Here is a 15,685-nt window from a genome sequence, read left to right on the forward strand (position 1 = left end):
CTAAAAATATATTGGAAGTGAGTTTTTATTTTAAAATACTGTCATGAAAACAAGAGTACCTACAGGCTAGTAACTAGGAGATTGTTTCCAGCCATTGGAGGAGCGAGACTCTGGAAGGCACCTTCAATAGGAATCACAGAATTGTAGAATGGGTGAAGTTGGAAGAGACCACTGGAGATCATCTCGTCCAACCCCCCCTTCTCAAGCAGGGTCACCTACAGCATGTTAGACAGGATCACATCCAGGCAGGTTTTGATTATCTCCAGAGAAGGAGACTCCACCACCTCCCTGGGCAACCTGTTCCAGTGCTCTGTCACTCTCACAGGAAAGAAGTTCTTCCTCATATTCAGTCAGAACTTCCTGTGTTTCAGTTTGTGCCTATTGCCTCTTGTCCTGCTGCTGGGCGCCACTGCAAAGACTTTAGCCCCATCCCCTTGACACGCTCCCTCCCCCCCCCCCCCCTTAAGGTATTTGTAGACATTGTTAAGATCCTCTCTCAGTCTTCTCTTCTCCAGGGTAAACAGGCTTAGCACTCTCAACATTTCCTCATAGACGCAGACAGCAAAATAATTACTTCCCTTAAGATGGTAGCTGACACATTTGAACAAATTTGCATGATGTAATTGCTGAAGGAGACTGATTTTAATGACTCAGTGTCGTGTTCTCCTGTCCCTCCTGGTGGAGCCATCATGGGATAGAAAGGCAATTTGTTGTTCGACAGATTATGTTATTGCAAGTCTTGAGATATTTCCTTTTGTTTTAATGAAGCCAGGTTTTGCTGAGTGAATTGTAATAGTTGTAAGAGTAAAATCTGGAATTATGCTTTATTTTCTGCTTTAATCTTGCATTTTGTTTTGATAGGAGATATGCTTGACCTTCTGAAATGGAGAACTCACCCAGACAAAATTGCAGGTTGCCTCTCAAAATTGAAAGAAATTGATGGTTCAGAAATAGTGAAGGTATATACTATTCTTTCTTTCCTTCTTTTTGTCTTTAGACAATACAGAGAAATAACTTACTTTCCTGTTATTATTAACAAAATGTCTGTTTTATTCTTTCTGTTCAGTTTCTTCAAGATACACTAGACACTTTATTTGGGATTTTAGATGAAAACTCTCAAAAATATGGATCGAAAGTATTTGATTGTTTGGTGAGTTTCATTTTGTGGTTATGCTTAATACTATTCAAGAACTAAATAAAAAAACCCCTTTTATTTCTTATTCTTTCTTCTTCTCTCTTAGGTTCACATAATAAATTTGCTGCAGGACAGCAAGTTTCACCACTTTAAGCCAGTAATGGACACTTATATTGAAAGCCACTTTGCAGGTGCACTTGCATACAGGTGAAGTCTGTACTTTTTCCTAGCTGATTTGAATATTGACAATTGTTGATATACTAAGCAGAATCAATCATTGCGTTAAATTCAACTACAATATAAGGAGTAAAATGGTGTATTTATATGAATGGCCCAAATTTAGGCCATAAAAAAGGAGCAAACTAATTTTAAAAGAAGGATTACTTGCTAAAGCTCTAGCATTGACTTAATTTTATTTCAGTGGCTTTCTTTACCTGAATGACTTTGACTGATTTATGAGTCTTAACATCATTCTGCTGCAGCTATGTTTGCAGCTATGTTTGCTGTCTGTGTAGAGCAGTGCACTAATAAGCATCACTTACCTCCCTGTATGCTCTATATTTATTATTTGCTAACTGAATTTTCATTTTATCCAATGTAGTTTAATAAGACTTCAAACTAGTTCATGGAATGGCAGGGGTAGGCCAAGCTGGCAGAAACTCTTATGGTTTAATTCACCTTTGGTGTCCTGTTTGAATCATTTTAGTGCATAAATAATGCTGATATTATTATTTTCTGTTCATTAGAGGTCTGTTATGTAACATTGCAACAGATTAATCACTAAGTGTATTATGGAGCTTGTAGTTATTACCAAAACATGGTCATATAATTTTTCTTTTTTCGGTGTTTTTTATATGAAATATATTTGTTTATATTTTAAATGCTGGATTATCTTTTTCCACTTTTATGTTATAATACTTTTTGATTTCATATTCTAGAGATCTTATAAAAGTACTAAAGTGGCATATTGATCGAGTCACTGAAGTGGAGCTGCAAGAACACATACAGGAAGTACTAAAGGTAATTGACAACTGTATATTTGAATGATATATTTGTACAGTACCAACAAATTTATATTAGGAAATGTAACACAGTATATATAAATGATGGAATTGTAGTATTAATCCTAAGGAATTGCATACTTTTTTGGTGCATTTTATTTATCTTCACCTTTTGCCAAAGATGATCAATGCAGCTTACTACCACTAGACTCTGGAACAGTATGTTCCTAACTGAATGAAGATATGCGTGAGTAGGAGTTCTAAAAAATCAGATATAGATTGCACTGGTGGTATTAATGTCTGTCACAGCTGTGAATCCAGATGGCAGACAAGCATGCTGACTTAATGGCTTAATCCTGACATGGAGAAGTCTACTGAATATGGTGACTTGATTGCTGTCATTCTCCTGTGCTTTTCTATGCTGCTGTTAACTTAGTTTCACTAACAAGAAATGGCTGTATATTAAATTTACAGTTTAATCAGTTTTGCAACTTAAACTAAGCTTTTTTGGCATTACCTGATTAACAGCTGACAGGAAATCACTTTTTAATAGGCAGAAAAAGTCCAAGAAAGTCAAAAGGTTGCCTAAGCCTGTTTCTTTTATTGGCCTTGCATGCTTTAGCAATACTTATTTCTGTAGCCAAAAACATTTGAGGATTGTTGGGGGAGGCAAGGAAGAGGGCAGAAGGAGAAGAGATTTTTCAGTTTTCCATATGTTAAATAAAATGTCATTGAAAAACATTTTTAAGAATGTGCTTTTGAAATGTTGTTAGTGTTTGGTTAGGAAAAAAAATGATTTGGCAAAAATTAAGTAGCATGGTCTTGTGGTTCAGACTGTTATTATTTGAATGATACAATTATAGTATGTATTCTATTTAAAGATGACTCATTCATTTTTATGAGTTATCTTTGATTTTTGACATTTGTAGGCACAGGAGTATATATTTAAATATATAGTTCAGTCTCGAAGATTATTCTCTATTGCCACTGGTGGACAAAACGAGGAAGAATTCCGCTGCTGTATCCAAGAGCTTCTTATGTCAGTGCGCTTCTTCCTTTCCCAAGAAAGCAAAGGAACTAGTGCTTTATCCCAACTACAAGTAAGTTTGCAGGCGTGTTTTATTATTACTTTCCACATATAGTGGAAAATGTATCCATGTTCTTGTGTCTATTGCCGAAGAAAGCAAATGTTTTCTCTACAACAAAATGACATTTTCAGCTCATCCTCATACCTTTGTGAAATTTTCATACTACTAGCTTCTAAATATGAGATTTAGGATCATCTTTGCCACGGATGTTTACTTTTGAATTATAAATGGTTCGTCTGATGGTTTTGGTAATTCCAGGGGTTAAAGTGACATGTCACAATTGCTTGATACAAATAAAGTGATCTGTGGTTTAGACATTTTATGACTTGATTTAACTACATAGGAACGGAAGAATTCGACCCAGCAGAAAGGCTTTCTCAGTTTTAATGCTTTTTGTAAAGTATAAAATCTTGCTGAACTTGTTTTAATACTCATCTGGTGTCTTTATTTAAGCCCAGGCTGCTAAAATTGAGTGGTGCTGAAGGGCAGAGGCAAACACACAGGAAACACTTCTCTGTTAAAAATGCTGTAGAATTAACCAAGTCCAGAAGTCATCGATACACCTCCTAGACTTTTTGCCCTATTTCTCTAACCATAGGTGCTTGCAACCTGTTGAAAATTATTCATTTCTTAAGCTCTGTAGAAAATTGCTCTTCTAAGAAATGGCAAATCAGAGAGAGTAGGATGGAGAGATGTTCTTCCATCTGATTTCACTCAAACTGCTTATTTGAGATGTTCACAGCAAAATCACATAGAAGAATGTCTTTGTGATTCTTCTGTATCTTCTATATTAACTATTCTGATACCAAGGTGAAGAGGGTCTGTGTAAGTAGCTTTTCTCGGTTAGCAGCATTTGTAAAGGAAGGAAAGAATGTAAGTTCTAGCTTCCTTTTTCTGGCATTGTTGTCTTTTTCCAGTGTTTTCACATTCTTTTTTTTTTTTTTTCTAAAGATTTTATAACTGTATTTTAGAACTATTGAAGTGAACTAAGACTACCAGTGCTGCCTCTCTCCAAAGCAAAAATTTTCAATGTTTGAAAAGTGGAGGAGAAGAAGATAACAGTGGAATGCTGTTATTCCTTATCTTAAAACCTTATCTTAAAAAACAAAACAAAATTAAAAAAAAAACTCAAATCATCTTATTCTGGTATCAAGTGGCTTCTGTTATCGTTTTAAAAATTTCCTCTCATGAGACATATGTAAATAATAAATGTATTTGCTCTGAGTTTTTTGTAATGAGTGAAATGAATAGTCATTAAATAATGTTTAAAGCAAACATTCACTGGTGTGAGCCCATTAATGAATATTGCTTCTAAAAATCTGACTGATTTTAATGTTACCAATTACCCTTGAAATGTAAAAGCAGGCATTTTTTTCCACAGATATTTATAATTCTGTGGTTATTTAAATTTTATAAATGTCAGAACTATATTGCAATATCTGACTGGCTTGTTTTTTTTTCCCTTTTCCTCTAGGCTGTATTTCTCAGCTCATTCCCATCTGTGTACTCTGAACTTTTGAAGCTCTTTGATGTAAGAGAGGTGGCAAATTTGGTTCATGATGCTCTGGGCAGCTTGCCGACAGTCATGCATGGGGATGAATCTCTTCAAGCTGTTAAACTTCAGAGTATTGGGAAGACAGTAGAGAGTCACCTGTACACTAACCCAGGTAAGATTACTCTAGGCTACCTGCAGTTAAGGAGCTTTAATTGTGTGCTTGTCAAGCAAGTCACCAGATACTAAAGGAAATAATGCCTAGCATAGTAGTGCTTCCTAAGTAACAATTCTTGAAGCATTTTTTTGTATAGGAAGTTTATCATATTTTACAAGAATAGTTAATTAAATTTTACATTTTTTAAAACTATTATTCATAAAACTGTAGTTTTGTTTTGATCCACTGCAGAAAATATGTCTGTGAAAGAAGTTCTCGTTATACTTTTTATGTTAATTATAAAGGACAAAACTCAAAACTTTACTAATAGAAAACAATTTTCTTTTTTTCTCTTTTGGGGGCAATACAGGAAACAGATTCTCACTTATCCGTTAAGCTTTATCTGTGAAACTATTGCTAGTTCAGCACTCTTGATTCTGTTTTCTTACTGCAGCATAAAAAAGCTACATAAAGTGCTAAGATAATCATGTAGTGGAGAAAATTGAAAAGTTCCCTGAGGAGAAATACAAGTGATGCTTGGTGTATGTAGTGTATAGTTATTTGTTATTTGGAACAAAAAATTGCTGTGTGGTGATAGCCTTGACATTCTTGTTTCAATATTAGGTGAAAGAAGTGATAAAATATTATATTAGTCTGGAATTAATTGTGGAAACAAAAAAAGAATTAAAATAACAAAGATTTTAAGGATGTTAATAAGTGTTATTTTTCTTACCAAAAGCCCTCTTGAGGACTAGTTGGGTATTGGCCTAATGCTTGTGCAAGTAGTAGGGTTCAATAGCAACATCAGCTGTTATTTGTCTAAGTCAGTCAAGATAAACCTTTACAGTAATGAAGGCTAACAAAAGCCATCAGATATTTTGACATGCTGCAGAATAAAGGAAGAGGTCATAGAACTTTATTTTTTTTAATGTTTAATGCTTACAGTCATCATACTTAAAAGTATGAGCTCAGGCAAATGAACAAGAAGTATCGGTAGAAATACTCATGGTGGACCCTGGCTACTTTGTTCTGGTTGTGAAAGCTGCTTATTATTCTTTCCCTTGTGAGCTTCCGCACTGGCCCGTTCAGAACAACTAGTCTCCCTGGAGGTGACAGATCAGAACTTCGATCGTCTGAATAGATGATGACATATTCGTGGAATAGTTAAGGATGCTCCAATTTATGTTTTTTATTTTCCAAGCTGCTTCAGGATCAGATAACATCAAGATAGTTTTAGGTGCAATTCTATTTTCTTCCCATTGTCCTGGTTAGGTCAGCCTAACCAGGGGATCCAAATGACTGAAAGTAATTACATAAATTTAATGCCATGTAAGGGACTGTTGGGGATTTTCTTGGAACTGTAAGTCTGCTTCTCGGCTGTATGAGAAATTCTGCTTTCTTTTGAAAAGTGTTAACTTTTATTTAAATCCACTTCTGTTATTAAGAAGTTATCAGAGTTGGTTTCAGCTATAAAAGCAACAAAAATTAGATGGTAAGTTTCACATGAAGGGTAAGTTGTACACAAAAGGAATGTAAAATTTCTTAAGCCACAGGGTAATTGATGTGGAAGACATCAGGCAATAATATAAACTCTCTATGATATGAAGCTTAGGATAAGTGATAAAGTATAATTTCAGTTACCATTAAGCTGAGAGGTCTTGTGGAGCTCAGTTTCTTGGTTTCTTTGCCCCTAATGTTTTATCTCTCTCTTTTTATTATTATTTATTATTATTATTTATTTTAAAGTTTGCCTCAGTACATTCCTAAAGGGAAGACCTTTTAAAATTCTCTTGGGAAAATAAATACTGCACTAAGCTATGTTCTTGCAAAGTAAACATACATTCGAATATAAAGTTGAGGCTCATGGCTCTGAAAATAGTTGAATTCTACCTCACGGATAAAGATGATCAACACTTCAAGCTACAATGCTGCCTAACCCCTTGAAGCTCAATGGAATGCAAGGAACAGCTATTCAAACTTCTAAAAATAAGGGGGTTACTTAGACAACCTTTTCTGCTCTCTGGAGCTTGCTTTGAAGCAAGCGAGATTAGTGCAGCATCGGAGTTTCAGGCGTTTTGTGCTGCACAGGCCTAAAAACTAACACAAAATTCTTTAAACAGCCACATCAGCTCCTACTGCTGCAGAAATGAGCTGACACCAAACTTGTGCTTTTGCTGAAATCAGGAGATATATTTAGTATTTGTTGAAAAGAGAAATATCAGATGTAGGGGATGATTCTGGGTGCCCAAAGTGCAGATGTTTAGTTCAATTTTAGATGCATTAGGGTATGCCTCCTGATTTCTATCTGCCTCTGTAGAGAATTCACATCTCCTATTGGCTATATACTGTATTTGCAGGCATGTGTGGATAGGATTTCTGAAATAGCTCTGTGTTGAGGCTTTTGCATAGCTCACTTAGGATCTATTTGTATTTCTGCAGTTTTAGACTAAAGCTCTTGCTGTGGGTAAGAACTACAGACATGTTAAAAAATGCAAACACAAATTAGCTGCCTACCTCTTGTGAAAAGTTAGTGGGTGTGAAGGTGTCTTGAAGATCTGAGTGATAAAGTAACTCCTGCTCCAACATTTCTTTTGCCAGTGGACAATGACGTTGCAGACAGCAGCTTTTAGGACCCAGTTCAAGCTTACAGTTCAGTTCCCTTGCTTGAGATCACTTTTTTTTTTTTTTTTACAAATTTACTTCTGCATGTTTGTAGTACACTACATTCAGTAACTAAAGAGAAACAGGTTACATTGTTTTCCTGCTGATAAATGCCAGCAGTTTTATTTTTGCTTCCTGCCCCTTTCTCCAGTTTGCTGCTATTTTGGGTGTGACTCCGTGGATGCCTCCCTGCCGACACTTGTGGAGCGGACAAATTCATGACCTATAGTATGCCTTTACCCAGAAGATTTTCTGTCTTTGTCATTTCAGTTAAACTGGTATTCTAGCGTTCTTGTTTTTCTTCTTTTATGCACTATGGACAGCTTGCTTTGGTATGGGGGGGGATAGTTAAGGCTAGTAACACAGAAACACATCCTGAACCATAGTGTTCTTGACATAGTTAAAGAGGAAACAGCAGAACATCAAAACTCCTTCCTCCCCCCCCCGCAAGAGCACTGCTTTGAGCTTGCAAATTAAATAACTGAAAACGTGAGGTATCTAAGTGGTACATGTCATCATCTTCCTCCAAAGATGATGTGTTTTATTGGAAGCATCACGGGCTAAACATGTCAGTTATCAAAAGAGAGATTGCTTTAGTAGGTACAGTCCTAATAAAAGAAAATCCCGTAAAGAAAAAGCCTGCACATAATCCCATAAAGATCCTATAATGAAAAATCTCAGTCATAATCTCTGTTGCAGCTCTTTGTCTCATCGTGGATGCACTTGTAAGGCAAAACACTTTGTGTAAAGATCCAGATATTTGTATTTTGGGAAGACACAAGAATAGCTGGGTAAGACTTTACCTTTTAGTGTAGCAAACTGTTCAAAACAGATAGAGAAAGGATTTTGTTCTCTAGTCATTAACACTCTAGATATCATAATGGTAAATTATGAAGCTAGGAAAAATCCTGAGTTGGTGATTTAAAACAGTACTGATCTTTATGTGTTGGTTTTATATATTTTTTGCATGGGTCATGTTTTACATAGTTCTTTATTTTCTCTCATCTTTTTATTCTTTTTCTTTATTTTTCACTGAAACCCACCGTTAATAGATTAGAGAAGTGAAAAATATCTGTTTTCTTTGAGATTGACTGCTTCCTTCAGTCTGTCCCTGTGAATGAGTTTATCAGAGAATTGCATCCCTTGTATCAAACGAAAATGTGTGTGGTAGGAAATAAGGTTTCTATAGCCATTCAGAGCTGAGCATATAGACACAAATGGCAGAAATATTTTGATGTCTTATACTTCACAGAATGGGTGTTGTTACATGTTCGATTTCCTATGAAATGAAGAAAAAAGTTTATTAGCAAGTTCAGGAAAAGATAAACTGGAAAACAGATTTAGTCCTAGAAACTACCTGTTATCTTTTCTTTTTGATTCAGTTAGTTTTTTAAAAGACTAATGACAAAAATTCTCTTAAATAGGACTTGTGACACTTCATTACAATTGAAGCTTGTAATTGAAGCATGGCTAATTGATTGCCATGAAAATGAAAAAGATATCATTATTGAAGTAAGTTGATATCAATCCAGAATTAAATTTAATTAAAATTCATTCAAGCACTAATTTAAACTTTGCGTATTAACACAGATTTCAAAAAAAAAAGCAAAACTTCTCAAATCGTATAGGTTTTATGTATTGATTCATACTCTGAAGTACTCTGATTCTTTTTTCATATTAATTCTTAATATCTTAGTTTGTCTCCCCCAGCCATTTATACTGCTCCTCAGAGGAATTTGTGTGTGTGCTTATGTCACACCTCTGATATGTAAATTTTTATTTTTATATATAAAATAAATAAAATTTTAGTGTAATTTAGTACTTCTAAAATGGAGAACAGAAAATACTTTGAAAAAGTTTTGCAAAAGCTTTGCAAATAGTGCTTCACATCTGTGTCTTTTTTTTGGGGGGGGGGAGGGGGTAGTGGAGGGGAGTTTCTCAACCATACCTGTGTTTTTCTTCAGCACTATGGACAATTTATTTTTTTATTTATTTTCTTGAAGTGAAAATACTGCTTCATTAAAAGATGAGAAAATGACTACTTTGAAAACACTGAAGTGTTCATACAGGCATTGAACAGGCACATTTGATTTTGAAATTGCTGTAATAACTGTTCGTTTGGCTTCAGCCAATTGGCTTAATTGTTTTATTCTCCTACCTCCCTGGAGTCAGGTGTTCTTCCAAACAAGCAAGCATAAACTGCATCGGTCCAAGTAAGACTCTCAAATATAAGAGCAACTTTCTTGTTTCTTGTTATTCAAGGAGAACATTGTTTTTTCTTTGCTTGAGATTTCTAGCTAACCAAATTCCTTTTCCATGCATGTTTTGACCACTTGCTCACTATGGTCTCATTGAAACAATTGTCATCTTTCTGAAATAAATCTTTAAAATACACTAAAATATGGGAAGCTTTATATGTACAATTATTTCTCTATTGACTAGAAAGCAAGAGAAAAAGTTCTACTATAGGTTAAATGTTTAACGTTAATGTAGCTTGCATAGGGAAATTACAAGAATTGCCCTGACTGGTCTATCTTTTTAATTATGCCAGACATGTGCTTGAAAAAATGAATGTCATGAAGTTTTTTTCTCCTTCTGTATCATATTTGGAAAGGTGAGCATTAGCATTTTAAACAGTCAGCTAATTTGGCTTCTTGCACAGAAAAAAATTAGGACAGTGACTGATGGCTAAGGATTATGATTATTGCACCATTCCTTAGCTTCATTAATTTTACTGTATACAGTGCCTGACATTGCATCTGACTTTCTTAAGAAAAAAAAGGAACCTGAGGGAAGTGAGAAACACTGTTTTCTCTGTTTTTTTTCATGTAGTCCTTTGTTTAGCTCAGTAGTGATGTCTGCCATCCTCTTCAGATCTCTCTGCCTAAACAGGCCAAGACAGGTATATAGATAAGGGGCTTACGAGGATTATGTCTGGTGCTGTGTTATATATGGTGGTTAATTCAGTAAATGGCACTGTTCCTTCCCAGGCGTAGTTGCAAGTCACTGTAATGTGCTTTTTGCTAATCTGCTTGGTCTTAGTACAACAAAGTTCATGATTGTTTTATGCATTTTTGCAAAAATGGGGTATTTGAAGCAGTTGAATGAGCTTGCTCAGTTATGTCATAGAGAGCTCAAGCCAGATCATATAAAAGAGTTTAGAGGCCAGGTGCTGCCACACATGCTTTTCTGGTCTTCAAGATGGTGTTCATCATGCTGTGCTTGCATGTAAGCGTTCTGTGTGGTGCTCAGTGCTGGGTACCTCAGGAGATGAGCATGTCCAGCATGTGCTTATCAGGATGAAGAGTTAACCAGGAGGAAACACCATAGCACAGGGCTACTACTGTTTTTTCTTCTGATGTAAGGAATTTGAGGTGTAGTAGTATGTGAAAGAGCTACTGTAACTATTCTATGACTATTGTGTAGTGAACTAGTGATTAGAGCATTTGCTGAGGAATATGCTCTCAGCCTGTATTCAAATTCATATCTGCTGCCTCCAGAGAGACTACTGAAACCACAAAACTTCAGGCTGATTTCCACAGTGAACCCTTCATCTCTTCTCTAGAAGTGGGTTTATGAGCTGGACAAGAATTCACTATGCAGAAGGTGTGAAGCAAGGCAGCAAAGAAGTTGCCTGCTTCTGTAGCCTAGAGGTTAGGTCATTTTTATTCTAGGAATGAGGAGTCCTGGCTTTTTTGGCCTCAGCTGCAGACATTAATTATTTTCCATGCATTAGTAATCAATAAACAAAAATTGCTTTGTTGATTTCATAGCGATGCTGCTCTTCATCTGCAGTGCTACAGTCACGTAAGAACTTTCAGGCCAGACTGGGTGAAAACCTACTGAGGCACTTGTAAAAGTAAGCAGCAACTGTATAGAGATTATTTGTTTCCCAATTTTGAGTTTAAAAACCTCTAGTTTTAGATTCACTGGAGGTCTTTTTTGGCTATTGCCATCCAGTCTTTGTTTACATTTTTCTTCAGTAGGAAAATAGAGAAACAACTGACTAAATAATAAGCATGAAATAACCATTTAAAAAGAGCAAACAAGTTTTTTTTTTTTTTTTTTTTTTTTTTTTTTTTTTTTGTGTGTATGAAAAATATGTGTGTACATATTTAAACCATATGTATAGACCAACTAGTCCTTATGATTGGTCTTGTTATATGAATAATTAGATGATGGCAACAGGGAACGGAGGAAAAAAGCAAGACTGGTGCTGTGTTTCAACAAGTGAAAGAAATGTTCAAGAAATGAAATCTCACGATATATTATTTTTTTCTTCTTGGAAAAAATAGATAAAATATTTAAGAGAAAAACTAAAAATTTTTTATGCAAAGACTAAGTCAGAAACAGTGCATGGCTGGCAAAATTATTTTAAAGGGGTAATTCTCATGCTATAGACAAAATAATTTTTAGAAAATTAGGATATTAATGAACAAAGGAACTGTAATAGATGAAATATATCTAGATAATGTAGCATATAATAATCTATAATGTTAGATCTACTTGAATCACTTTCCCTATTAAAAATTAGAACATTGTTTCTCAATTATGGGAAAGATCTAAAACCAACAATAAAATGAAAAAAAACCCACCACACATTGCATTTATTAAGTTTTAAATCGATGCTTATGTGGCATTACAAGTGTAAGCATTAGGACTCTTAATATCTTCATTAATTACAAAAAGAAGTAAGAAAATGTAGCATATTAGTGAAATTCTTTCATCATATAACTTTGAGAGAATTGAGGACTGAAAATAAGATTTTAAAGATTTGTGCTTAGAAAAAAAAATTTTTAAGAAAACGTAAATTAGTTATGTGGACAGCAGTAGTCTAAATTGTTCATACTTGGTAGGAGAGAGAAATCTGGAAGAGAATAATCCCAAAAGAAACCTGCAAGTACTACTGGTCTGTAGATTAGAACTCATGTGCAACATAATATAACTTCAAATGATGTCCATTGTGAACTTGGTTTGCAAAGGGATCCTGTCACATGGCAGGGAACACTAGAGAATAATTCTATGTTATTTTAACTACAAGTATTATTGTGCTAGTAGTTCAATAAATATGTGGTTTTAATCATATATAAAAATTCCACACAGTGGTGTTTGTGTATATAATGCTGCTTTTCCAAATACCATTTTCCATTTTTTTTTTTAAAGAACATTATGATTATGAAGTAAAAGCTTCTCTTCAAAGCAAGTAAAAATGTTTGGTTATCAGAAATACAGGTTTGGACAGAAGACACATTTGTATGTCTGCATTAAGATGAAATGATTCCTAAGGAGAAGCTCCTACTCATATAATTTTTCATTTGTTCCAGATTCGCGATATATTCTTCTTCCAGTAGTTTTACATCATCTCCACATGCATTTACAAGAGCAGAAGGACCTCATAATGTGTGCACGTATCCTTAGCAACATATTTTGCCTCATCAAGAAGAACAGCTCAGTAAGTAAACACAATGTCTTGTCAGTAAGGTGTTGAACTTCTTTATATGGTTTCCAGTAATGACATAAACTGGACTTTAACCAAGAGAAGTATTTTTAAGAGTTTTCTGTGCAGTAATTCTCCATGAACACATTGATCTGATTTCTCATCAGCATTTCTTCTTCCATGCAAGAATATTTTAATTGTAACACAGTGTGTTCTGCCAAGCTTTGACTCTCTCTGTGTTATGTGGAAGTTCCTAGTCTCTTTTCTCAGGCAGAAACCTAGGAGAATTGACAGGTTTAATATATTATAATGTAATATTCAACAGGCATTAGGCATTAGATTTTAGAGATGTGAGTGCTTTGAAAGAGACTATCCCCTGCATTATAATCTAGCAGGGCTGCAAGGACGTTGTTGATGAGCAGTTTTTTTCCACAGGATAGCTAGATAACCCTTCAGTTCTTCTCCAGTTTTAGTAGCTTGGTTTAGCTACTGACTTTTAGCTGACTTGCTGAAAGTTGACATTTTGAATATGATCTTCCTGTGTAACAGATGAAAGGCCTGAGCTGGATGATGCAGATAAATAAAGGAAACGTGGAAGAAGCTTACTGTCTGAGTGAAGGATGAGGAAGTTAGTTTGCACACTTAGAAAATAAAGGGATTTTGAAGAGCCCTGATGTTGTAAAGTTGTGAAAAGACAACAAAGAGGAATTTGCAGAAATTTAGAAAGAGTGATCATCTAGCTTGGGTTCAGGTTCTACCTAGCACTGAATTATTTCCTGACAGTCTTGTTCACAGCTATTTGGGCAGTTGTCTGGAAGGACTGGGTTGTCGGGCTGTGTGTGTTACGTCAAAAAGCATTCGAAAGAAATACCTACCTTCCTGTAGACATATTTTATATTGTGGGCCATTTATTTGTAGGATACACCAAGATGATGTAGTGTAATCTGAGCACTGCAAGAAAGGGTCGTATTTGGGTGTTAGTTGATAATCCTTGTGGCCTACATCTGATGCTTGTATTTGCAAATTCATCTGTGAAAGCTACGTATGAAGGCTAGCCTAGGTAGGTGTATTACAGATACGAAGATGACATAGTTCAAACAGACAAAAGGATACAAAGCAGTGAAAATAACTTTGCATGTACTTGATGCAGTACCTAGCAAATCAAGACAAGTGTACCATATATACTTTTGACCTTCTGGAGAGCAGCTCTGCAGAGAAGGACCTGGGAGTGCTGGTGGATGACAAATTGACCATGAGCCAGCAATATGCCCTTGTAGCCAAGAAGGCCAATGGCATCCTGGGGTGCATTGGGAAGAGTGTCATCAGGAGGTTGAGGGAGGTGATCCTGCCCCTCTACTCAGCCCTGGGGAGGGGCCTCATCTCAAGTCCTGTGTCCAGTTCTGGGTTCCCCAGTCCAAGAGAGACATGGAGCTACTGGAGAGTCCAGCGTAGGGCTATGAGGATGATAAGAGCATCTGCCCTGTGAGGAACAGCTGTGAGAGCTGGGCCTGTTTAGCCTGGGGAAGAGAAGCCTGAGGGGGGGAATCTTATCAATGTGTACAAGTACATGAAGGGAAGGCATCAAGGGGACGGGGACAAACTCTTTTCAGTTGTCCTGTGCAACAGGACAAGAGGCAGTGCGCAGAAATTGAAGCACAGGAAGTTCTGCCTGACTGTGAGGGGGAATTGCTTCCCTGTGAGAGTGGCGGAGCCCTGGCACAGGTTGCCCCAAGAGGTTGTGGAGTCTCCTTCTCTGTGGATCTTCAAGGCCCGCCTGGATGCAACCCTGTCTGACATGGTCTAGGTGACCCTGCTGAGCAGGGGGGTTGGACTAGATGATCTCCAGAGGTCCCTTCCAAGCTTACTGATTCTATGATTCTCTGATTCTATATCATAATGCATTGGTGAGAACTGTTCTGTTTCTTGGTTTCATTCTGCTGTTAGCAGTTAAAATCAGTCAGTGATTTGATATAGATAAGACCTACAACTTTGGCACAGTAGGGACATTGTTATTGTGACTGCTCTTGAATTAATATATTACTTCATCACATGATAAAGTGACAAATGATAAAGCGTAGCTGTGGTTTTGGATTGGGAGAAGTTGGTATGTCAGATCTCAATTTCAGATCTTCCGTTGGTGTAACTGAGTTCTTCTGCACATGAATGCCAGAGATGTACACAACATCAGGTTGATGCCTATATAAAACTCTTGATGCCTATATAAAACTCTCTCATGTCCAGGATATGCAGATACTGTTCTTCAGGAGAGTAGCTGAGATTATCAACAACCTGATGATTTTCGCCTATGTAATTCATGGTATTTTGTGGATCAGCTCAGAACTTCCTATCTTCCTGTATATGATCAGGATAGCTAGATGGAACAAATAAATTTTTGTTTCTTCAAAGACAACTTTGAAGACTATGGGCTCTTTCTTTTTGTTGGCCATTCTCACAGTGGAACAAGAGTCCTCCCATGTTGACAGTTGCTAAACATGCTGAATACTGTCCTCCTTTGCAAGTAGTGATGTTTTACAGTTGTTTGATACTTGATGAAGTAACAGGTACCATAGCCATGACACCAGACTCATCTTGAGTTTAAAGAGGAATTCTGAGTTTTGTTACACATCATATGCTTTGGGTGTTGTAGGAAGCAAAAAGAAATCTCACTCCTACACCTGGATGTCAGCAGAGTCAAATGATTCTGTCTGTCAGCT

At 36.1% G+C, this 15,685-nt stretch overlaps 1 protein-coding gene across 1 annotated transcript in view; it reads left to right on the forward strand.

Annotated features, from left to right (window-relative positions):
- The window catches only part of DOCK4 (dedicator of cytokinesis 4), a 249,333-nt gene that overhangs the window by 165,650 nt on the left and 67,998 nt on the right, over nt 1-15,685 (forward strand). Inside the window, exons 18-24 of the mRNA XM_062583616.1 lie at nt 862-959; nt 1,067-1,150; nt 1,242-1,342; nt 2,074-2,155; nt 3,066-3,236; nt 4,699-4,891; nt 12,859-12,986. Coding sequence (XP_062439600.1) covers nt 862-959; nt 1,067-1,150; nt 1,242-1,342; nt 2,074-2,155; nt 3,066-3,236; nt 4,699-4,891; nt 12,859-12,986 — 857 coding nt within the window. The remainder of the gene's footprint in view (nt 1-861; nt 960-1,066; nt 1,151-1,241; nt 1,343-2,073; nt 2,156-3,065; nt 3,237-4,698; nt 4,892-12,858; nt 12,987-15,685) is intronic.

The sequence above is a fragment of the Rhea pennata genome, chromosome 1 (assembly GCF_028389875.1).
Source record: "Rhea pennata isolate bPtePen1 chromosome 1, bPtePen1.pri, whole genome shotgun sequence".
Lineage (NCBI taxonomy): Eukaryota > Metazoa > Chordata > Aves > Rheiformes > Rheidae > Rhea > Rhea pennata.